The sequence below is a fragment of the Mesoplodon bidens genome, assembly GCF_964165515.1.
Source record: "Mesoplodon bidens genome assembly, chromosome: 4".
NCBI classification, from domain to species: domain Eukaryota; kingdom Metazoa; phylum Chordata; class Mammalia; order Artiodactyla; family Ziphiidae; genus Mesoplodon; species Mesoplodon bidens.
The window spans coordinates 653542-669761 of NC_138160.1; the positions used below are offsets into that span (position 1 = coordinate 653542).

Here is a 16220-nt window from a genome sequence, read left to right on the forward strand (position 1 = left end):
ACACAGGTGTCTACTAGTGGAGAATGTCCCTGACAGCCCCCACCCCACGCTGAGGAATAACCCATTCTTGTGAAACTGGAGAGGCTGGGAGGCTCGTCCGGAGCAATTCTGAGGCACGTGGAGCAGCCCAAGTGGGACCCACGCCTCCCACTCACCCCAGTGCATGTAGTTCACTTGTTCCTGTGGACCCGCTCAGCCCCAACACTGAATGTGCCACTTGCAGCCACGATGGGTTTTACCTGTACCTGCCCAGCCCGAGACTGGTGGCCCTGAGGATGCCCAAGGTGACGTTGGCTGCGAATGTGGTCGTGGGTATCTGTCAGGGCCCAGGAGCATTCCTGTGCTTCTCGTGCTGCAGACGGCGCGGCTCCCACACAAACGCAAACTGTGGGAAAAGGAAACACGCTCAGCAGGTGAAGAGCAAGACAGAGTGCCAAGGGCCAGGAGGGCGTGAATGTGCCACACGGCAACTCGACTGGGCTCCTCCCGGTGAGCCTGGGCGGGCTATCATCTGCACAAACCCACCTGGTCTGCCCAGGGGCCGGACAGTCGCATTGAATGGGGACATGATGGGGACCATGATGGACACTCTGGGACCACCGTCTTCGCCTCCCCTCGTCCCCTGTGGTGGACTCATCATTGCACTTCCTCCAGGAATTCATCAGTGCTTCCTGTTGACCATCCTGGCAAGGAGCGGATGCAGATTCAGGGACTTCCACTTCTCTTTCCTACCTTAGCAACTCTTGTTCCAGACGGTTCTTTCCAATTATATACTCAGAGACTAGGAGACACCTGCAGGCCCAGCAGACCCTCTGTGCGGTGGCTGTGTCCAGAAACCTGGAGACGTCAGCCTGCAGCTCCGTCTCTCATCAGCTGCCACCCGCTAGATCCCAGGAGTCCCCTTCTCTCTCCACCACCCGCTGGCAATCCCACGGGTGAGCGCAAATCCTTGATCTGCTGGAGGGCCCGCCACCTCCTTCAGAGCTGCCCGAGCCAGTGGCTGGCGTTTGACCCCGCTTTCTTGGTTCTCTCTGCTCCCACTCCGCTCACAAGCCATGGCACTGCACAACCCAGTGGTTCCCAGGCTTTGCCACACACGGGAGTAGAACGAGGCAGCTGTTCTCACCATGGGGCCCGGGGAGAGAAAGCTGGTTTGCAGGGAGAGAAGATTAAACAGACACGCAGAGATCTGAGGCCAAAAGGTCATTACTGCGAGGTTCCCAGTGTTGTTTACTAGCCATTTCTGGCTCTCCTCTGAGGTCTGGCCATCACTCTCCATCCTTGCCGAGGTTCCACAAGGTAGCCTTAAAACAAATGCCCCCTTGTCTAAGCTAGCAGAACTGACCCCTGTTGTTTGCTCCCAAAGCCCTCATGTCTAGGGAAGCAGGACAGCTATTTTTGAGCACTTTTGGCATCAGCCCACACCACCGGCTCAGTCATTCGAAAAGGATCTGGATTCACACGGATCAGGGCAGTTCTGAAGCCAAGCTGCCTGGGTTCACACTAGCTCCAGGACCACCTGTGCGACCTCGGGCAGGTTGACTTCCCACCCCTCACCTGTAGAACGAGGGCTGCAGAGAAGGGCTCACACCATAGGCCTGAGACTGTGGGCCTCTGAGAGGCCTGCTGACAGGTTGGCCCTCGGCTGGCATCTGGGACCTGGATTTGGGAGGGTTCCCTCCACCATCAACTGCTAAGAGTGGATCACTGCGACCAAACCCTGCCAACAGCTCGGACACCTGCTTTCCTCTGGGAGTTTGGAATTTGGGTCTGTGCCAGGCACAGGGCGCCTGTGTGACCGGCCCTCCACAGAAACCCCGGACGCTGTTTCTGAAGAGCCGTGTGACCCCTGGGAGGCGACTGGAAGCTGCACCTGGTCTCCCCACGTTGCCCATGTGCCTGTCCCTTTACTAACCTTGCCTTGTATCCTTTCTATACGACAAGTCTCAGCTGTGAGTACAACCATGTGCTGAGTCCTGAGCAAGTGTGGGGTGGCCTAGAGGACCTGGAGCCCAAGGGCAAGAACAGTGCTCAGCGCACAGCACTAGGGTCAAGATGACGTGAGTGATGTGCGTAAAGCCGATTCATATTAACTTTATGGAAAATGGGTCTAAGTTTGCAGTAAAAATTGAGATAATCTGTTTAAAAATGTAAAGAGTAAGGAATTACACACATAAAAAGCGGCACTGTTGCTTTTAAATTGAGGTGTTTTAATTATATGTCATTGCTTATAAACACACACAAGGGTACCAACTGGAAATAAGAAACACTTTTTCTCCTTTGGTGGGAAAGAGCTTCAAAACACCACAAAACCTTGACGGTATCACTACCTTCCTTTCTTATCTATTAGGCAGTCCTATCCACTACCTGACAACTTCTAACTGTAATTTTAGGAGAGAGGAAAAATAATTTGAGGAGAAAAAAGAACTTATTTAGGGAGTGATAAAAACAGACAAAACAATGACTTATAGTAAGGATGAATATTATATTTCACATTCTTAGAAACAATGTTTCCCTAAAGCTATGAGATTATACTGTTCCGCTGAATAAAATATTGACAGCTTTAAAAATGCTTCTGAGAAACTGTGTCCTTAGCCGCTGAGGGGGAAGGAGAGTCTCCTGAGGCCTCGCTGTCCTGCTCGGAGGGTGGCGGGAGTGGAAGGCCACTGCTGAGAGGTGGCTGTGTGCATGCGTGGCCACAACACAGGGAGCGCTGGCAGAAGGAAAACATCGGATAACCCAGAACACACAACAGTCTGACGCTGAGCCATGAGCCCCTGTCTTACTTCTCCAGTATGGCTCTCTCTACACTCTTAAACTTTTTCAGTTCGACCATTAACTCCCAATATCTGAGATACAGCCACATGAGCCTCCCATTCTGGCGCTTGTTGGTGTTCCAGACGTCACCACAGTAAGTGTCGTGCTTGAATATGTCAGTCAGGCCGGCTGCCATCTCTAGGTCAGCAGCCACTGGGTCAGTGGACGCTCGGCCCAGCAAGCTCTTCTCGATCTGCAGCCGCTTGTGGCGAGGGAGAAGCAGACTGCAGTAGATGCTCTGTCTTTCTGTGAGAGCGTCCTCAAAGTCCCTCAGCAGAAGCCTGGCTCTCCGCTGCCAGTCCTCCTCCTTGCCCAGGCAGCTCAGGTATGCACTCCGCAAGGGCTGCCTCTTCTCCTGCAGGACCTGAGCCCGCTCCTGTTCCAGAAGCTTCTTCTCTTCTACCATCTTGCGCCCCTGAGAGATGAGGGCTTCTCGGTAGCTAGTCGTTCTGTTTTGTTCCTTTTCAAGTTCCAGGGACAACTGTGCCACGGCCCGCCGACTTTCTGAGATTGTGGCATGGTACTTGGCTTCGAGGTCCCGCTGGAAGGCAGCCGTTCTCTGATGGTATGCTTCCCTCTCTTTTTCTATCTCTTTTCGGGACTCCCTAGACCAAATCCAACCTGACACAAAGAAAGTGGAGGAGGAAAACACACATGATGAAAAGTCAAAGCTCAAATTCTATAATCTTTATTTACAGAAAACATAAAGCAGCTAAGGACAGCACTTTAATAAAATCTTAAGTCCCAAGAGGTACAAAAAAGACAACATTTTGAATGAAGCTATACAACTGCAAAGTTCTTATCTTAAAATCAGATAAGGGCTCCCCAAAGACAAGCACAAGAAGGCTGCAGAGACCCCTTTCAGCCTCCTCCTAATGTCTGATGGCTGAGAAAGGCCACCGCTGCCTTCCTTTGTTCCCAAGCCTACCACCCTGTGCCTACTCTGGCTACGGTGCCCCAGCATACTATCGGCAAGGGTTAGAAATGAATATGGGTGAGTGTGCTTCACACAGTGCTGGCTAGGTTATTAAGAACTGAGCAAAGTTCAAAGTGTGTTCAGCTTTGCCTGGTCATCACTAGTAAACAGCTGAAGCCCAACGTGTTTGCTTATGTTCTGATGGGGGTCATGTAAATAAGGAGTCGGAAGTTCAGCCTTAAGACGAGGTTCCACCGTAATCTAAAAAACACAGGACAGAAGGGTGCAGGCAACTGGGCGGGTCATGCCCCGCTCGCCCCACAAAGTGAAAAGCCACCAGGCCTCTGGCCTCTGCTGCACGGAGAAGTCCAAGGACAGAGAAAGGGAGTCTGATGACCACAAAGCCTGTGGCCAGCAGGTGCCTGGGTCTGGGTGTTGTCACCAACCCTTCCCCGTCCCACCAGTAAGAGTCTAGTGTGTTCCGATAATAAGATAAACGTCAGCGCGCTGCTTTCACCGGTACAGGATCTCCACCGCGTTCCGAACCGGCGCTCCTGCTCAATAACTTAATAAGTGTTGGGGCAGCTATGCTGAGTCCTAGTTTCTCACAGTGGTAACCTGTCCAACCTGTACAGATCTGAGTCCTCTGGAAAACAGAAGGACTGCCCAACAAGTCTAACTAGCAAAGTTACCAAGAGCAGCAGCTTAAAGCAACACTTAGGCCCAGCTCTCCAAACACAGCCAAGGCGGCTCACGCGTTTCTCTCCTACTTTCTCTAACTCCCTACGGTGTCCATCCCCTTTCCGGTTCTCTTGCTGCTCTTCTGGTCCCTTCCCATCAACACCCGAGGTGCTGTCCTTGCTTGCTGTGTGGCCTTTCCCCAGGTCCCTGGGAATCGCATCTAGTCCACAACGTCAGCCGTCACCTTGCGAGGACAGCGTTTCCGTGCACCTGAGAGCCTCTTCACTGGCAGTGCTGCCGCCCCTATTCTACAATCAGGAGACCAAACTCGTCCTCCCGCAACTAAAGCAGCCCCTAATCCTATGCCAGCTGACAACTCCAACTCCAACGCACATGCCATCTTTGTCTCCTCCTTGGGGCTGACCAGGAAAGAAGGGGTCACAGTATGACTCAACACGCCCTGGAGGCAGGCAAAACGTATGTGTGGAGAAGAGAGGAGAGAAGGACTAATTCAGCTTTGGGTGAACGTGGACAAAGTCTGGAAGACCAGTAGGAGTTGGCAGGAAAGGTCCCTCTAGGTAGAATGAACAGGTACAGGAGAGCTTCCAGGAGCTGCTGTCCAGGGGCGCAGGGCTCATGCCAAGGAAACGCCGGAGCAGACGCTGGAAAAGTCAGACTCCGCTCAGGAAGTGGACTGACCTGATCTGACCGCACCCTGGCTGTGATGAGGAAGATGAGGGGGCATGGGCGGAGGGGGCAGAAAGGAGGCCAGAAGCAGCGCACCAGTCCTGCTAGAATAACCCAAAGTGCCATGCTGCTCGCACAGAGCCAGGGAGGCTGACACACACCCAGGCACACACCGGCCCTCAGACCACAGAGCACCACTCATCAGGAAGGCCTCCTGGAAGAGGTGGCACAGGGACGTGGAGACAGGCTGGGCGAGGAGGTGGCCAGGGAGGTACGGAGCCCAGAGTGCAGGCTGGTGGCCCGGAAGTCTGGACCCCCAGCTCTGGTCCGTCCGGGGGGGGTCCCGCCTCGTGACTCTGCACAGACACAACTTTTTCGAGCCTCAGTCTCAGAGGCTGGTAAAAGCGCTGGGGCTCCTGCTTTTGGGAAAATGGAATAGAAGTACTCTCTCCTATTCCCCCTGCTAAGAACAACAAAAAACCTGGACATCGTATGTAAAACTAACACAAGACGACCCTGAAAGGTGGAGAGCGGCAGGCAGACTGTTGAGGGACCTTGGCACCCAAGGAAGACCATGCTGGTGAGTCCCATGGGGCTTCATTTTGCCTTGCAGATCCCAGACTTAAAGCTGAAATGCCAATGATGCAGATTTCCTTTAAAAGCCCCAACAAGAGTCTGCTCTCTCTGGCCAAACAACTAGCAAAGGGGCTTAGCAAGACTGAAAACTTTTAAACAATAACCATTCTGCCCCTGCTACATAGCACAGAAGACACTGTGCCCCCACCTCCATCCATGTGGGCAAAGCCTGAGGGGCGGTGATGGTGGCAGAGGAAGCCATGTGGGGATTCTCCCTTGTGGGAGCATCAGCAGAGTCGCAGGGGAGCTGGACCTCCCACTCTTGCCCAGCAATAACAAGGGGACCCTTCCTTGGTGTCAATGGGCTGGAGGATGAGTGGGGAGCCTGGACGTCCACTCCCACCTGGGAGTAAGGAGGCGGTGCTACCTCTCCGTGTCCAAAAACCCAGCCTAAGAAGATATGAATAAAAAACAGCCTCATAATACCCCAAATGCCCAGGTTTCAGTTGAGAATCACTCTTCATAACAAGAATCAGGAAGATCTCAAGTTGACTTAAAAGGTAATCAGTTGATGCCAATACCAAGATGATAGACATGTTAGTGTCATCTGACAGTTTAAGGCAGCCATTGTAATGTAAAGTCTAAGCAAAGATACAGAAAGTCTCAGCAGAGAAATAGAAAATATTTTAAAAAGCAAACGGAACTTTTGAAACTGAAAAAGGCAGGAACTGAAATAAAAAAACATAATGCTGAAACAGGTGTGGAGAAGAGAGGATCCCACCAAGATACTCAATACAGCTCCTGTGAACACAGACATGAAGATCCGAGCAAAATACTAGTAAATACAATTCTGCAATATATAAAAAGAATTACATGGCATGACCAAGTGGGGATTATTTCAAAAATGTAACACTGGTCCAACATTCAAAAACCCATCGCTATAATCCAACAAATTAGCAGCCTCAAGAAGAAAAACTACATGATCATATTGACTAATACAGAAACACAACATCCATTCATGATAGCAACTCAGAAAAATAGGAACAGAGGGAAACTTCCTTGTCTTGATACTGTGTGAAAGCCACAGCTAACATTTACTTAGTGGTGAAAAGACTGAATGCTTTTCCTCCAAGATCAGGAACTATCCAACAAAGTCCTAGAATTCCTGGCCAGTGAAAGAAAGCAAGAAAAGGAAATAGAGGCCAACAGACTGGAAAGGAAGAGATAAAACCTGTCTCGTACCTCATAGAAAAATTAACTCACAATGGATCATGGGCTGTCATGTAAAATGTAGAATTAAAGCTGTAGGAAAAAACACAGGAGAGAATCTTTAGGATCAAGGGCCAGGCAAAGAGTTTTCAGATGTGGTATGAAAGCATGACCCATAAAAGGAGAAACTGATAAGACGGACTTCATCAAAATTAAAACTTTTGCTCCATGAAAGACTCCAGTAAGAGTCTACAGACTGGGAGAAGATATTTGCAAACGAGACAGCCAACAAAGTACTAGAATCCAGAACACAGTAAAAACTCTCAAAACTCGGGAATTCCCTGGTGGTCCAGTGGTTAGGACTCCGCGTTTTCACTGCCAGGGCGAGGGTTCAATCCCTGGTCAAGGAATGATCCCACAAGCTGCGTGGTGACAAAAAAACAAAACAAAGCCCAAAACAAAACAAAGAACAAACAAAACAAAACAAAAACCTCTCAAAACTCAACATTAAAAAAAAATCCAATTAGAAAATGGATTGAATCTGAAAGACAGGATTCAAGAAAGTGGATACACCGATGGCAGATAAGTATGTGAAAAGATGCCCAACATCATTAGCCCTTACAGAAATGCAAATTAAAACCAAAATGGGGTTATCACTATACACCTGCAAGAACAAGCAAAATAAAAATAATGGTGATCACACCAAATGCTGTTGAGGACGCCAAGAACCTGGATCCCTCATACACTGCTGGCGAGAAAGCAAAATGGTACAGCCACTTGTTTACTTTCTTCGAAAACTGAACATCAACTCCTAAGGAGGCTGACAAGAGTAGGTAGTTTTTATGATTCAATGATCTGCATTGTCTGCGTCTTAGTGAAAGACCCAATTGCAGCCCTAAGGGCTGCTATTTAGAAACTCACTAACCTGCCATCTTGAAAAACCCTACTGAACGCTTGGAAAGGCTGCCTGCTGCCTATGGCTAGGCAATGAACTTGCAGAGTGAAGTGGAAGGCTTAAAATTACACTGACTAAGCCAAAGCAATCTTGAGGGAAAAAAAACGGAGCTGGAGGAATCAGACTCTCTGTTCAGGCTATACTACAAAGCTACAGTAATCAAGACAATATAGTACTGGCACAAAAACAGAAATATAGACCAATGGAACAGGATAGAAAGCCCAAAGATAAACCCACGCACCTATGGTCAACTAATCAATGATAAAGGAGGCAAGGATATACAGTGGAGAAAAGACAGTCTCTTCAATAAGTGGTGCTGGGAAAACTGGACAGCTACATGTAAAACAATGAAATTAGAACACTCCCTAACACCATACACAAAAATAAACTCAAAATAACTTAAAGACCTAAATGTAAGACCGGACACTATAAAACTCTTAGAGGAAAACATAGGAAGAACACTCTTTGACATAAATCACAGCAAGATCGTTTTTGACCCACCTCCTAGAGAAATGGAAATAAAAACAAAAATAAACAAATGGGACCTAATGAAACTTAAAAGCTTTTGCACAGCAAAGGAAACTATAAACAAGACGAAAAGACAACCCTCAGAATGGGAGAAAATATTTGCAAATTAGTCAACGGACAAAGGACTAATCTCCAAAATTTATAAACAGCTCACGCAGCTCAATATTAAAAAAACAAACAACCCAATCAAAAAATGGGCAGGGGGCTTCCCTGGTGGCGCAGTGGCTGAGAGTCCGCCTGCCGATGCAGGGGACACGGTTCGTGCCCCAGTCCAGGAGGATCCCACGTGCCGCGGAGCAGCTGGGCCCGTGAGCCATGGCCGCTGAGCCTGCGCGTCCGGAGCCTGTGCTCCGCAACGGGAGAGGCCACAACAGTGAGAGGCTCGCGTACCGCAAAAAAACAAACAAACAAACAAACAAAAAAAAGGGCAGAAGACCTAAATAGACATTTTTCCAAAGAAGATATACAGATGGCCAAGAGGCACATGAAAAGCTGCTCAACATCACTAATTATTAGAGAAATGCAAATCAAAATTACAATGAGGTATCACCTCACACCAGTTAGAATGGGCATCATCTGAAAATCTACAAACAACAAATGCTGGAGAGGGTATGGAGAAAAGGGAACACTCCTCCACTGCTGGTGGGAATGTAAATTGATACAGCCACTATGAAGAACAGTATGGAGGTTCCTTGAAAAACTAAAAACAGAATTACCATATGACCCAGCAATCCCACTACTGGGCATATACCCAGAGAAAACCATAATTCAAAAAGACACATGCATCCCAATGTTCACTGCAGCACTATTTACAATAGCCAGGTCATGGAAGCAACCTAAATGTCCACCAACAGACAAATGGATAAAGAAGAAGTGGCACATATATACAATGGAATATTACTCGCCATAAAAAGGAATGAAACTGGGTCATTTGTAGAGACGTGGATGGACCTAGAGACTGTCATACAAAGTAAAGTAAGTCAGAAAAACAAATATCATATATTAACACATATATGTGGAATCTAGAAAAATGGTACAGATGAACTGGTTTGCAGGGCAGAAATAGAGACACAGATGAAGAGAACAAACGTATGGACCAAGGGGGGACAGCAGGGGTGGGGGAATGAACTGGGAGATTGGGATGGACATGTATACACTAATACATATAAAATAGACAGCTAATAAGAACCTGCTGTATAAAAAAATAAAATAAAATTCAAAAAAAATACACTGACTGACGTAGTAATTAATAAGTTTTGAGGCTGGGAGAGGCCCTGAGGTGACTTTCATTTTCTGTTTGTTTTTTCAGACTCATCTCTGGCTTCTATAGCTTTTCATAGTAATTTTTATTCTTGAAGTTCCTGCTTTCTTATACTTTCGAAATGATGCTTTTTGTCCCTGAGAAGGGTTGAGGAATATTGTATTTTCTTCTTTTTGGTTATCTTGCTTAGGTAATGCGATCAGAGAAAACTTTTAACTTTGCATTCTCGTAAGGATGTGTTATTACAGGATTGTAGTAACACATGTTATTACAAAATGTGTTATTACAAGATTAAGAAATCATGTCGAACATATGGGTGTTAAGTAGCCCCCTAGCATAGCCTAAAAGTAAAGGCAGACAAATGAAGTTGATAAATGCTACTCTTGTCAGCCTCCACTTTCTCTACTCAAACCTGCTAACCTAAGAAATCCAGGCACATAAAGCCACTACATAAAAAGTATCACTGCCTGCTCACTTTGGCAGCACATATACTTAAAAAAATAAAGAAAAAAAAATTGGAAAAACACAGAGAAGACTAGCACAGCCCCTGCTGGAGGATGACACACAAATTCGATGAAGTGTTCCATATAATTTAAAAATAAAAGCATCTCTGCAACAGAGGGCAGCTTTTCTTCCATTTCTCATATTCTTAAGTGCCAACCCAGAACCATGGGATATGATGTAGGGAAGCACAACATGCCACCCTTAAATAGGTCCCTTGGGTCTTGCTAAGTTTCTCGAGGGGCAAGGGACCCACCCTCATCACCAAATGATTCTAACCAAAAGCGGAAAGTAACAGATTAAATCTGGAGCTGCAATAGAAGCCTTAGTAGGAGTGTGGAATATCAAGGTTCTAGGCTTGGCCAAAAATATCCAACTGGTGACTATTAACTTAAGACCTGGATGGTAATATCCCTGTAAGTAGCAGTAACCAAAATGGGAGGCCACTGGTCTGACTAACCACAGCTGACATTTGGAGCCTGATAGGAATCTGGCGGGGAGGCCTTCTCCTCTCCTAAGCTAAATGAGGGAAGGTACAACCTTGCCACATAGGTGAATGGGTGTGTCAGTCATTTGATATCATTGAGGTGGCCACTCAGTTCTCAGAGGGAAAAAGACTTGTTTCTTCAGGCCTTAAGAGAACAAAGTCATCCTAGGAGGCACTTGCCTACGCCTTTAAGATGCAAATGTCTACCTGACCTTCTCCAGGAACCCTCATCTCCAGCATCCTTTTAAAATGCAAATTTGGGGGTTCCCAGGTGGCGCAGTGGTTAAGAATCCACCTGCCAATGCAGAGGACCCGTGCTGCAACTACTGAAGCCCGCGCTCCACAAGAGAAGCCACCACAATGAGAAGCCGGCACACCACAACGAAGAGTAGCCCCCGCTCGCCGCAACTAGAAAGCCCGCACGCAGCAACGAAGACCCCATGCAGCCAAAAATAAGTAAATAAAATTAAATTAAAAAAAAAAGAATTTGGGTTAAAAATATAAAAAATAAAATGAAATGCAAATTTCAAAAACGGGGTAGGTAATTTGGAACTTGACTTGTCAAGGACGAAAAGAAATCCCAAGTGTCTTTTCTGTAAATATTAGAAAAAAGGGTTTGGCCATCTAGACAGGTGACCCTGATTTGCTGCATCTGCCAGAAGCCCAATTTGAATCCACCCCCTTGTAACTGATGGGTCTTACCTTGCTGTACCTGACTCAGGGCTGAAATTTTCAAATGAGAACTATAAGGTCTCTGTGTTTGTTTGTGTGTTTGTATGTATCTATGTGTGTTGTAGATGTATAGTATTACCAAAATTAATTTGTAAAGAAGCTCTACTTAATTGACTTAAAAAAATTAAGTGCTTATATAAATACTCAGGAATATAAAACTGGCCAGAATGAATTTCAGGTTCACGCGATCCAGGAAATATTAACATTAAATTAATATCTGGTATTGAAGGAGGCTTCAACTTGTTGATTTGATTAATACAGATATGTCTTTAGAGTCATCAATGTTAAGTATAGTACTTCTGCTGTACCTAGGTTTACTAGAGGTCAAATAAGACCTTATATGTTGCAAATCTGTCAGCAAGAAAAGTAACTTGAACTGAAAAAAAAAAAACTTTTAAGGAAAGTAAGATGTATGTTTTCAGTAACAGAAGGTGTAAAGAGTGAGAAAAAAAATACTGGAAAAAAGAGTTGTACATGATCTTGGGACTTCCCTGGTGTTCCATTGGTTAGGACTCCGAGCTCCCAATGCAAGGGGCCTGGGTTCGATCCCTGGTCGGGAAACTAGGATCCCACATACTGCAACTAAGCCCACATGCTGCAACTAAGCCTGCACGCCTCAACTACTGAGCCCAGGCTCTAGAGCCCGCGTGCCACAACAAGGACCCAGTGCAGCCAAAATAAATAAATAAATAATAAATAAAAGAGTTGTACACGATCAAGATTTTCTAAGATTGGATTAAACTTGGTTGGGTAAATGGATTTTGTTGGGAGTGGGCTGTGGCAAGACTGGATCTGGTTTCTTCCACCAAAGTTTTCTTGAATTACTGCTTTTAATAACATGAGTTACTTCGCCTTAAAGGGATCTGTATTTGCTTTCAAGATCTGTTTTAACTTTGGTTAAGAAATAAGTATTGTCTCAGTGACCTATGATCTTACTTGACCAAGTCTTTTAAAACTTTTTGACAAACTTCCCAATATCAAATTTTAATTAAAAGTTCTTTGGATTTCCAGCTAACTTTGGGATACTTTAGAGGGTCCCTGAGGTATCTCAAAGAAAAATATTTAACTAGGATTATTTCGTATGTTAAATTAAATGTAATCAGATGGTTAACCACGCCTTTTAAGTCTTTTGTCATTTATAGATAGTTTTTTTGTTTTTTGGGGTTGCGGTTTGCGGGCCTCTCACTGTTGTGGCCTCTCCCGTTGCGGAGCACAGGCTTCGGACGCGCAGGCTCAGCGGCCATGGCTCACGGGCCCAGTCGCTCTGCGGCATGTGGGATCTTCCCGGCCGGGGCACGAACCTGCGTCCCCTGCATCGGCAGGCGGACTCTGAACCACTGCGCCACCAGGGAAGCCCTAGATAGTTATTTTTGTACTTTGATGCTGTTACAAAAAAGTGCTTCATCATCAAGAAGATTCATGGGAAGGCTAAGGAAACAGTTCAACACTTCCACATCAAGACAGTGGCTATGCAAGGATTCCAGCCCATACGGACTTAAAACAAGAAGCTGTCCTGATCCTGGGGCCCCTAGATCAGGAATCCTAGAGATTTTTACTCCCTGACAGGCAGGGTCGATGCCCCTACTCAGCCTCGAAGCAACTTCCGAAGATGGACCATCGCCCCTCTGCTTCCCATAAAAATATGGGAGTAAAATCTCCGACGGGGGAATGAAACAGGAGGGAAGGGGGCAGGGCACAACCTTTAAAAGAATGACACAGCCATAGGACATGACAAAAACTGGTTAGAACCAGACATACTCACCAGTGCTAGGACAGTTGAGGCCAACCATAAAAGGTCAAAAAGTAGGCTGTGGCCCAGTTCCTGGAAATCCCCACCCCTTCCCCAAAATAATTGGAATAACCCTCCCCCTCATTAGCCTATGAAATTACCCAGCCCCATATTTCGGGGCCTCTCGCCTTCTGAGATGGCCCATAATCTGTCTGTGGAGTGTGTTTCTCTCTAAATAAATCCACTTCCTACCTATCCAAAAAAAAAATAATAATAACACGTCTCTTTGGCATAGGGATTATTTTCAACTGGTTATTTTCTACGGAACAGCAGACATGGGAGAAACTTTGAAAACCAAGTAGGAGTTATCCTTTTGTAAGAAACACTTACATTTATAAGGGAGTTCTGCATTTGTAAGGGTGTCTCCCTGGCTGTACTAGGAAGAGGTTGACCAAATTTCTGGAAACTCTTATCATAGGAAAAGGCTAGAGCTTAAATCTGCATAACAACCTTACTTGATTATTGCGCTTTTCCTAGTCTCCTCTGGTAACTAACTCTCCCCAACCTCAACATCCTCTTTTGTCTTACGCTTGGGATGGTATTTAAGGTGAGGGATTATGCCATTCTGGTAAGTTACTCAATTTTCCTGAGTCTCTCCTATGGATACATGTTAAAAACTTTTGTTTGATTTTCTCCTGTTAACCTGTCTCATATCAATGTAATTCTTAGACCAGCCAGAAGAACTTAAAAGGGTAGAGGACAGCTTCTTCCTCTGTGACAGTGACAAAACATAAAACCAACCCCTAAACATCAGGAAATTCATCATGTAGTCGGGATATAAGCTAAGAGCTGGAATAATTACAATTGACTGGTAATTTCCCCAAAGTGGTACAAAGTCGATTCAAAGTAGAGAATTTCTGGCCAGCATGAGCAGAGGTTTCATGGATGAAGTCTCCCAAAGACTGATTTCCTAAACATTACACAGACATACAAAACCAGTTTTCTTTTATGCCTGTTTTATTCTTCCTCATCAGTGTTTATGAGGGCAACTGAAGCAAGGGAACCCCCCTCAGAGCAGTACAGCCCTGAAGGGAGCTAACAGTTACTCAACTCACTCCAGACAAAATGCCTCTAAATATCTTGTCTTATTTAACCCTCACTTGCATTAAGGCAGTTATGATGGTCAGAGAAAATGAGGCTCAGAGGGTAAATAATCTGCACAAAATGTACCATATGCAAAAAATCTAGGGTGTACACATGCATCTCTGTAAACAAAGACTGCTGCCAGCCATTTATGATTAAGTCATTAGCCACAGTCACTGACCTACAAGTTCACCCGGAAAGGGATTCAGGGTGAATGCACTCTGTGTTTTGGATACATGGGACCCTACAGCGTTAAGATACATGACTAAGAAAGAATTTCAGTGACCCTAAATTCCTGCATCTTCCCATACGTAGGTAAGCACTAAAGTCACTAACTTGACACACCTGGGTTTCTGTGACAAGTATTCATCTTTTACCAAGATGTATGCTGGACCACATGTATTTCCTGGCGCCTCCCCTGCCTCTTCAGAGTGGTTCCTAACAGCTATCGGAGAGACTGTATCCTGGGCTACAGTCTTCATAGCTCTCACATTGTACATTTTTTTTACAGTCAACATCTGTCAGTTTCAAAAGCCCAAGATCTTAGAGCACCCACTTTCAGCCCAGAAAACACACATTAGGAAAACCATGACTTACGAAAAGCAGCCAATCCCAGCATTGGAACCAACAGGGCATAATTCCATCTGCTTCCATCACCCCCATCAGCCCTGGAACTGGGCCGGATATTCCAATTTGGGGGGTCATTTAAGTTATTCATGGAGATACACCTTGAAGTAAATAATAAAACCATTAACCACACAAAAAGAACAAAATACATTGGTCACAATTATATCACCTACGTGGCTCATGTGAGATTTTTTTTTCCTTCAAAAAATTTTGTTCAGATCTAGGTATGCGCTGCACAGCACTGAGCCTTATGGGATTAAAAGAAAAAAACAAGACCTCAGACAAAAGCAACTCACAAGTCGTGGGGGAGAAGATGTGTCTCAAATAACTGAAATACAAATAGGACGAAGCAAATATAGTCAAAAGAAACTTAATTCAACTTCAAAGACTCTTAACAGGCTTTTCAATAAATACTTGTTCAACACCTAAAGATATAAAATTCTAACTGGCAATAAAGCAATGACATACACGCAAAAAGCCTCAGTACTTAAGGAGCTTGTGGCGAGCACAGAATAAAAAGAGATCTGAAGTAGTGAAGCTCGTAACCCTCATAGGGGAGGTCTGGGAGCAGCATTCCCTTCCCCCCAACCCGGTAAACCAGGGAGCACCAATCCCCGGGCCGTGGACCGATACTGGTCCGCGGCTTGTTAGGAACCGGGCCGCACAGGAGGAGGTGAGCGGCGGGGAAGTGAACGAAGCTTCACCTGCCGCTCCTCATCCCCCCACCCCATCGCTCGCATTACTGCCTGAACCATCCCCTCCCCCCACCCCGTGGAAAAATAATCTTCCACGAAACCGGTCCCTGGTGCCAAAAAGGCTGGGGACCGCTGCCGTAAACGACAGGGTCCGCGCGCCCCCAGCCCCACCCCACAGGGTTCGTGCTCTCCCGGTCCCATAAATTACAAGGTCTGCGCCCCCCACCCCGACACCGTAAACTATATTATGGAGTTCGCGCCCCCAAGACCTCATGAACTGGAGGGTCCGCGCCCCCACCCCCCGGTAACCTACAGGGCCCGCCTCCCGGAACGCGCAGTCCTAATAAAGCAGCGGAACCCGGAACGGACCCGCGGGACCCCTAAACGTCGGGAACTCCCTCTCTGTCCCGGAGAGAAAGCGAGGCGAACACCACGTTACCTGCGAGCACCGGTTCATCTCACAAAACTGCCGTAAACTCGAGAAAAACAGAACACCGTCTGGACGGGAAGAGAAATCAGGCGAGCCCGTGAAGACCCCCGACCCCAGACCACAACCTACCTCCGGCCGGGAGGTCACGGCCCCTGTGCTCTGAGCACCGCCGTCCGCTCGTCCCTCTGCGCAGGCGCCGCGTTGCGCCGTCGACCCCGGCGCTGCGATGTGCGCAGGCGCGGCGTC

The 16220-nt window shown here is 46.7% G+C and overlaps 1 protein-coding gene across 2 annotated transcripts; it reads right to left on the minus strand.

The window, feature by feature from the left end:
- Positions 1 to 2409: 2409 nt before the first annotated feature.
- Positions 2410 to 16189, minus strand: CCDC127 (coiled-coil domain containing 127). 2 transcript variants are annotated; one of them, XM_081231945.1, is made up of 3 exons: positions 16104 to 16189; positions 14820 to 14950; positions 2410 to 3438 (listed from the first exon to the last, which is right to left on the minus strand). In XM_081231945.1, the coding sequence occupies exons 2-3, from the start codon at positions 14938 to 14940 to the stop codon at positions 2783 to 2785; spliced, it is 777 nt and encodes a 258-aa protein (XP_081088071.1). In that variant the 5' UTR covers positions 14941 to 14950; positions 16104 to 16189; the 3' UTR covers positions 2410 to 2782. The 2 variants fall into 2 exon arrangements, with proteins under 2 accessions (XP_081088071.1, XP_081088072.1); XM_081231946.1 differs by lacking the exon at positions 16104 to 16189 and adding an exon at positions 15984 to 16090.
- Between the last annotated feature and the right edge of the window lie 31 nt (positions 16190 to 16220).

Bases quoted from the DNA above. Each gene is read 5' to 3' on its own strand.
- CCDC127 (XM_081231945.1), bottom strand. From the start codon at position 14,940: ATGAATAACTTAAATGACCCCCCAAATTGGAATATCCGGCCCAGTTCC. The intron at 3,439-14,819 runs GTAAGTCATGGT...TCTTTGTGTCAG, and splicing joins GCTGGGATTGGCTGCTTTTC to GTTGGATTTGGTCTAGGGAG.